We start from the raw sequence: 8,884 nt of genomic DNA, 5'->3' as shown, positions 1-8,884 counted from the left end.
CTATAAATAAAGACCTGTGCCTCACAGGGTGTGTGACGCTCTCTGAGTTCACCCGTGCACGTTAAACTGTTGAAGTGTCTCAGTGTTGTTCACTACTGGAACTTTAACATTATGCACTCCATACTGTACAGTAATGCCACTGTTTTGCACATGTCTCAGCTCTGTATATTTTTTATATATTTTATTTATTGTTTACTTAATTTGTAAAATATGTGTACACACACACACACACACACGTAGAAAAATATTTAGTATACACATCCAGAAATGCATATACTATTATATATTGTACATATATTTATTAGTTTCAGATGTAGCCATTCTTGTATTTTGCTTGTTTACATTATTGTATTTTGCACAACTCTATTGCTTGTGAAGCTCGCACACAAGAATTTCACTCACATGTGCTGTACCAATGTACCTGCACATGTGATGTGACAATAAAAATGAATTTGATTTGATTTATTCACCTGACTGTTTGTTAACTGTATATCTCTGACACGTAAAAAAAAAAAAAAAGTTCTCCACTAAGAGTAAAAGACATAGGTTCATAGTCAAATGTTGAGTTTATCATTGTTATCAACTGTTGTTCATGTTTTCCTGGTAAAAATTAGGTGTGAAGTGGAATGTCTTTAAGTAATGCAAATACTCGGGATTTGTTAATGTCACAGACATCAGATAACAGGAAATGATGACGTGGGCTAAAGCAGGAACAAATCTAGATAGAATATGCATGACTCCCTAATGTGTCAAGCACGTAGCTTTAGTTGTATAAAACTGGTTCTAACACTCCTGTCACAGGCACAACTTCTCATGCAGATGAGGAAGAGACAAGTGTGGCACAAGGCAAAGACAAGTTTCATATTTCTATGAGAACAAACATAAAGTTTGATATATATAAATCTTTAATATTTATATATTTTTTATTTTGTGATTGCTTTTTCCTCATTCTTGGTAGAATCTGATTTAGGTTTCATCAAAGACGCACCATGAGGATGAAAGGATGTGTTTTTATTTTTGTGATCATGGCAATTTCTGAAGCATTCCCCTTAAACCCAGTAAGTGATTAGTTGCATAGTGATATTTCAGAAATTGTGAATATCAATATGCAAAGAGAACTTAAAGAGATTTTTTAAATTATTTGTCTGGTTTGTTTTGTAATGAAGATGTTTAACAATCATATTGAATATTAAATATCAGCTACTGACAATGATTTTGTTTTTTCAAAAAGAAAAGTTTTAATTTTGCATGTTGACCAACAAGTATGGAGTGTGTTTTCTATCAAAGCTTAAAATGTAAAAAAAAAAAAAAAAGAAAATGAAAAATAAAAAACATTTATTCACAGTACTGTATAAAGTATGTTAAATGATGGAACATTTATTTTAATACTGCTTTGATATTTTTACAGAATGGACTAGAAATAGTGGGTAAGTTCTATTTTTTTAATTTTCCACTTTTTATTTGATGAAATTCATTTTTTTTAAATATTAAAAAAAATGTATACAAAAGTGCCTCATCTGTTTTTGTAGATGTTGGTGAAGTGAAGGACATTCCTGAAATAAACAAGGGTAAAGTTCAACATCTACTTATAACTAAACCTTTTTATAAGGAGATTTTTGTTCTTTTAGCTTCATGCAACTGTACTTGAATATTAGTGACTTGTTTCTAATTTTTTAAATTGTATTTTAGAATTTTTACATGATGATATTTTGGAGGTGAGTCTTTGTTATGAAGATAAAAATGTATTTATTCTAAAAACATCTGTGTGCATAGTAACTTACTGCATTATGTCACAATATACATGTTTCTTATACTTTAGCCTATAGGCAAGCAGAGGAGTACCATCATTAATGAAAACATCCTGTGGACATCTCCAGTCCCCTACCTCTTAAATAGTGACCTTGGTAAATATGTGTTTTCTTACAAATACACCTGAAATAAATCTTTATTTCTTTATTTCTATGGGAATACATCTTTGTGATGTCATACCGGAAAATGCATTTTTTCCCCATGTCAGCTGGACTCTTTTGACACATAGAAGCCACATAATGAAAAAAAAAAAAAACAGCAGCATGTGCGAGTGCACAGAGCTAATTTAATGGCATAGTTTTGTACCATCCAGTTATGCAAAGTAACCACCCGCGCCTTTGCTAAAACCGGAAAAATTTTTTATAACTGTATGCTTTAGCGCCTTAGAGCAAAATGCATGGGCAAGGCAAAGGACCTTTATTGGTTGTCTAAAATATCTTCTTTTTTTTTTTATCTCTATAACACAAAAATGGTAGACATTGATTCTAAAGGAATCATTCTGAGAGCCTTTGACCAGTTCAGATTGAAATCATGCATTGACTTCAAACCAAGGGACTCTGAGGACTATTACATTTCTGTCAAACAGTTAAATGGGTATGTTTTTTTCTGCTCTTTGTTGTTGTTGTTGTTGTTGTTGTTGTTGTTGTTTTTAAAAATAAAATTTCCTACTTAGCTGCAATTAGCATAAATATTCTAAAAATGACTATGCTGATTTTTCAATTAGACTTTTTGTTCCTTTAGTTTAATTTGTGATATATACAGGGGTGCACATAAGTCCGCAGGTGCGCATACACTGTCAATATCAAAGACGCGCACCAGATAAGAAGGTGCAACGCACGTTTGCGTGCATAAGATTTTCTGGAGGAGGACAGACATTTGTTTAGAACTCTTAAAGATGTCGAAGAAGCAAGCTCCTCTAAGCAATTACTTTGGTGTTCCTCCACCTCCGAAGAAATATCAGACGGAGTCCGAACCGCAAAAGAAGCGCATATTCTCGGAAAAGTGGTGCCGCTAGATTCCACTCTAGCGGACAAAAACAGGGCCTTTTATATAATATAAAAGGACCTGTTTTTCATGGGATATTCTGCACCACATCTCTGTGCATTCATCATTTGTTTGAAGCCATCTCACCTTCTGCAACCACTTTTTCCACATTTTGTCACATTAAAGCCACAAACATGAATTAATTTTATTGGAATTCCACGTGAAAGACCAATACAAAGTGGTGCACACGTGAGAAGTGGAATGAAAATCATACATGATTCCAAAGATTTTCTACAAATTGCCCATTCTTCTTTGCAAAACAGCTCCAGCTCAGTCAGATTAGATGCACATTCACCCAATGTATATACTACATATATATATATATATATATATAATGTTTTTCCTCTACACCCCCTCAATTTTTTTGCACATGTCGAGGAGCGTGTCAGGCTACATTTCACTGTGTGTTATACTTGTATAACTATGCATGTGACAAATAAAGAACCGTGACCTTGACCTTGACCTTGGACAGCATTTGTGAACAGCAGTTTTCAGATCTTGCCACAGATTCTCAATTGGATCTGGACTTTGACTGGGCCATTTGAACACATGGATATGTTTTGTTTTGAACCATTCCATTGTTGCCCTGGCTTTATGTTTAGGGTCGTTGTCCTGCTGGAAGGTGAACCTCCGCCCCAGTCTCAAGTCTTTTGCAGACTCCAAGAGGTTTTCTTTTATTTGTAAAAAATGTTTGGAATCATGTATGATTTTCGTTCCCCTTCTCACGTGTACACCACTTTGTGTTGGTCTTTCACGTGGAATTCCAATAAAATTGATTCATGTTTGTGGCTGTAATGTGACAAAATGTGGAAAATTTCAAGGGGGCCAAATACTTTTGCAAGCCACTGTATGTGCACCCCTGGATATATAGTTCTAACCAAAGAACAAGATGAATACTGTGAAATTTTTATGAATGGTTATGTTTTTGTTATTCCTTCTCTGATTTATTTAATTGTGATTTTATAGATTACACTAAATAAATTACAGAATACATAACCAGTTATGGGACAAATATTCATCAGTGTTCTGCCTTTAATTTCAGATGTTGGTCATACATTGGACGAATACTTTCCAATGGACAGGAACTCTCCATTGGAATAGGCTGTGGTTACATTGCCATTGTTGAACATGAGTTCCTTCATGCTCTTGGCTTCTACCATGAACAGTCCAGATATGACAGAGATGATTATGTGACGATTAACTTTGAAAACATCCTAGAGGGTTTGGTTAACACTTATACTAATTATAACAATGTTAATGTCTTTGTTCGATATTTCTATTCAAATACTTATCTTAAAGCTGTATAAAGCAGTCTGCATAAATATAATAACCACTCTGAAATGGTTAAAATAAAATCATAACTATTTAATAATTTGAGATAGAGTCATAAAATCAATGAAATCACTATAGTGAGTATACAAAATATTTCCTTTTATGATTTGACCTTCTCTCATATTATCAAAATATTTTCAGTTAAGTGTACTGTATCTGATGTTTGGCTTTTATATATGATTTTTATAGCTTACAAGCACAATTTTAGAATAGTCGGCAGTGATGAGAGCACCACCCATGGAGTCCCATATGACTATTTGTCCGTGATGCACTATGGCAAAGATGATTTCACCAATGGCAATGGATCTACAATTATCACCAAAGACCCCAAATTCCAGAATCTTATTGGTCAACAAGTGGAAATGAGCACTAGTGATGTTCAAGAGCTGAATCTACTCTACAAATGCAGTAAGTGCTCAAAGATTATGGGGACCAGCATCCAGTTTTAGGAATACTCTGGGATTACTGGTTAAAGTTACTAAGGACACCGTGAAAATATATTGTGCCCTTAACCAATAGAAAGTAGCCGTTTTCTTTGTCACACTTACATTGGTAAATAGTTTTATATTGTTTTTAGAGTTACTACGCGCATTTAAACTTAGTAGGGCTCTTTACTAGGGGTTTTTACTTGTATTCATGAGGCCATAAATTTATATATTATTGAATTCCAAAATATCTATTATGATCACTTTTTGAACTGGCACAATGATCAAGTCTATTTGTTTTAAGAAAAGTTCAACAAGTCACAATTATGATTTGAAAATAATTTAAACACAACCATGCTCATATTCGCACCTATGGTCAATTTATAATCAGCAAATAATCCCACTCTATTTGTTTAATTCATACAAAAATCAACATGCCAGGATTGCTATGTGTCAGGCTGCAATTTCAGCAATATCACGGGTACTCCAATAATCAACTTTCTGTTGCTCATTGTAAATAATTAACTAAGCCTAAAGTGCTGAATGTGTGTAGAAAATTGCTCACACCGACACAATTCACTGACTTGAGATGACAGTTTTGTGAGTTGACAATTTTGCCTTTTCCCTCCAACCTTCCTTGGAAAAAAAAACCTTGCACTTTTAATTGATCTCTACAGGCTCATCCATTGCCTTTAAGATGTACTGTGGCTTTACTAATGGGACCATGTGTCAAATGAACCGCTGTTCAAAGAGTGGCAATGGCTGGGAAATGGTAACTGGTGTTTATGGTGGTCCCAGCTCTGACCACACCAATCTGCCCAGTGGAAATAGTGGTCAAGGTAAGGTCTCAAATATTCCATTTTTTATTGCAGTTTTTATTACAGTTTGAAATGGAAAATCTAGTTTTCCAACTCAGCATTATTAACATCAAAAGTAAGCTGCCAGCAATAATAATAAATACTTTTGATACTTAAGATTTAATGATCTGATGTAAGATAATTTTGAACTGCATTGTAGGTCAGGATGCGGGTTACTTCATGTATGCTAGCACAGGACCAGGTCAGGAGGGAGACTCAGCCTGGCTGGAGACAAAGAGGATGAGTCCCCAGAGGGAGTGTCATGTCCAGTGTCTGCAGTTCTACTATTACCACAATGGGAGCCAGACAGACAAACTTAACATCTGGATCAGAGAGTTTCAAGATGAATGGGACTCCACAGGAACTCGCTACCTCATGGGACAGATCAGTGGTAATGAATCATTTGCGTGATTATTTATGATGATTTTCTCCAGATGAAGTATAAATGTTTCACATTTCACATTTTGTCATGAAGACATACGTCACATTCACCTATTAATCTAAAAATTCTCCCTCCAGGTCCACCGACATCTCACTGGACTCTCCACCATGTTCCTCTGAATGCCACCAAGCAGTTCCAGGTGGAGTTTGAGGTTCGTAAAGGAGCAGGAAACTCTACAGGTGGCTTCTCTATTGATGACATCAATCTATCAGAGCTTGAGTGTCCAGATGGAACCTGGCAGATTAATGATTTTGAGAGATTTTGGAACAGTACTCATACTCCGGCCCTGATATATAGCCCAAGGCAGTATTCCAGTGAGGGCTATGCTTACCGGGTAGCATTATATCTAAGGCAGACAGATTTTGGAGTATATGTGCATCTTGTCTCTGGTGTCTATGATGACCAACTGAAATGGCCTTGCCCACAAAGGCAATTTACTGTCCAAATGGTGGATCAGAACCCCAACATCCAGCTACAGATGTCAAGCCAAATGAGTCTCACCACTGACCCAAATCTGCTCACCACCACTGGTACGTTTGCAGAAAAATGAAGTAATGCTTAAAAAATCTACTAACTAAATTATTAACCACTATGTTACATATGCTTTCTATAAATAGGTGTTCCCTTTTGGGGCAAACCTCGTGATGTTGGAATTCAAATTGTTGATGAGAACAATGAGCTCATCTATGCTAATAACCTGTATGGTAGATATTATTTTGCATCTTTGGAAGACATCAAATCCAGAGATTATCTCAAGGGAGGGAGTGCCATTTTCATCTTCAGTGCACAAGGCAAATTTAAATAATTTCATTCCTAAACTTATATATTGTACTTGAAACTTTTACAACAGAAATGTATGAAACATTTCAATCATTTTACACATCATCAAAACCAAGTTTTCTATGATTATTTTAATTTCTTCATTCCAATAGATCTCACACCTCTAGTTAATGGAAGTTCACTGCCTTGTCCTCAAGTAAGAACAGTAAAAATTACACATCCCCCTGGAGACCAGGATAAAGGAAACTGCTCATCACAGTAGGACATATTATTAAATTACAACTCATGTGAAGATACAACATGTCATATGAAACAATATATATGATGAGAGATACTGCAATTTTCTCATGCATTTTTGAGCACCTTGCAAGAATAAGTGTGGTTGCTAGATGTAAAAGTTAATGCAGGTGAAACTCTAACAAGTTTTAATACCCCTCTAAAAATGCTTTAACTTTTACAGGATCTCACCCACCTCGATTCCTACCTCATACACAACAGATGGCAGGTACTGCAATGTTCTCAAACATTTCCTGATTTTTAATAAATAGAAAGTGTTTCTTTCAAACAGAAACACTAAAACTAACACTAAAAAGTTTTAACATACCTGTTAAGAAATGCTTTGATGTTTACAGGATCTCAACCACCTCGATTCCTACCTCATACACAACAGATGGCAGGTACTGCAATGTTCTCAAACATTTCCTGATTTTTAATAAATAGAAAGTGTTTCTTTCAAACAGAAACACTAAAACTAACGCTAAAAAGTTTTAACATACCTGTTAAGAAATGCATTGATGTTTACAGGATCTCAACCACCTCGATTCCTACCTCATACACAACAGATGGCAGGTACTGCAATGTTCTCAAACATTTCCTGATTTTTAATAAATAGAAAGTGTTTCTTTCAAACAGAAACACTAAAACTAACGCTAAAAAGTTTTAACATACCTGTTAAGAAATGCTTTGATGTTTACAGGATCTCAACCACCTCGATTCCTACCTCATACACAACAGATGGCAGGTACTGCAATGTTCTCAAACATTTCCTGATTTTTAATAAATAGAAAGTGTTTCTTTCAAACAGAAACACTAAAACTAACGCTAAAAAGTTTTAACATACCTGTTAAGAAATGCTTTGATGTTTACAGGATCTCAACCACCTCGATTCCTACCTCATACACAACAGATGGCAGGTACTGCAATGTTCTCAAACATTTCCTGATTTTTAATAAATAGAAAGTGTTTCTTTCAAACAGAAACACTAAAATTAACACTAAAAAGTTTTAACATACCTGTTAAGAAATGCTTTGATGTTTACAGGATCTCACCCACCACAATTCCAATTCCAGACACAACAATCTTCTCAAACATGTTCTGTTTATAACAATGTGTGTGGACATGAAAAATGTAGATGTTATACCAATGATAGTGTTCATCACAAAAAGCTCTGTTTAAGAATAGTCATCATTTGTTGCAGTTTGAAGCCCACATAGATTTTGCAGAAACACAAAAGCAGTGATAGCAATTCAGAATTTCTGTACTTATCATGAGCTTATCTATACATGACTTATTTAATTATTTCCTGTCTTTCTGCAGTAGCACTTTCTCTCCTGGTATGATGGCCTCTCCTGTCCTCACCCTCCTGCTAGCACTGATGCTTTTTATGCCTTGATGTGATCTTGATCATCCACATCTGGACTCGTTACATGGACAGCACCAAGGACTCTGCCAGATTCATTTTAGATATTGTTTATTATTGTACTGCATTGATTCATTTTTCATTTATTATAGATTTTCCTAATATAGCGATTTGTTTTTTTGGTGGAGGAACTTTTCATTGTAGTTTTTGTTTTTAAAATAATCATTTGCAACAATATTTTCATTTGTTTGTTTGTTTGTTTTTCTCCACAATATAGAGACTAAAAAAACTAAATAAAGCAAGCAAAGAGTGAAATGAGAAGTATGTAAAATATCTATCTATATCTAAGTTTAAAACTCCATTTAACTAATATTAGTCTTTAATCATATGATAGTTTTGTTTACTGCAATTTTCAATCACAAGAAATCTACATGAGTTTGACGTTATTAAAATGTAGTGAACAAAAATATACTACAATGATTAGCCACAGTGTGCTTTCTTGGTTGTTGGTGTATTGATGTTTAAGAAAACATAAAATAAAACCTTTAAATCAAAA

At 34.6% G+C, this 8,884-nt stretch overlaps 1 protein-coding gene across 1 annotated transcript; it reads left to right on the top strand.

Moving 5' to 3' along the window:
- The first annotated feature begins 976 nt into the window (after positions 1 to 976).
- LOC113032738 (meprin A subunit beta-like) lies at positions 977 to 8,510 on the top strand. Its single transcript, XM_026185809.1, has 19 exons — positions 977 to 1,058; positions 1,409 to 1,427; positions 1,530 to 1,568; positions 1,690 to 1,715; positions 1,820 to 1,904; positions 2,286 to 2,403; positions 3,896 to 4,074; positions 4,375 to 4,593; positions 5,288 to 5,449; positions 5,628 to 5,858; positions 5,987 to 6,439; positions 6,527 to 6,700; positions 6,842 to 6,947; positions 7,150 to 7,194; positions 7,322 to 7,366; positions 7,494 to 7,538; positions 7,666 to 7,710; positions 7,838 to 7,882; positions 8,286 to 8,510. The coding sequence occupies exons 1-19, from the start codon at positions 990 to 992 to the stop codon at positions 8,359 to 8,361; spliced, it is 2,181 nt and encodes a 726-aa protein (XP_026041594.1). The 5' UTR covers positions 977 to 989; the 3' UTR covers positions 8,362 to 8,510.
- Positions 8,511 to 8,884: the final 374 nt, after the last annotated feature.

The sequence above is a fragment of the Astatotilapia calliptera genome, chromosome 11 (assembly GCF_900246225.1).
Source record: "Astatotilapia calliptera chromosome 11, fAstCal1.2, whole genome shotgun sequence".
Lineage (NCBI taxonomy): Eukaryota > Metazoa > Chordata > Actinopteri > Cichliformes > Cichlidae > Astatotilapia > Astatotilapia calliptera.
Note: the sequence above shows the minus strand (reverse complement) of the source record. Positions and strands in the feature narration are given on the sequence as shown.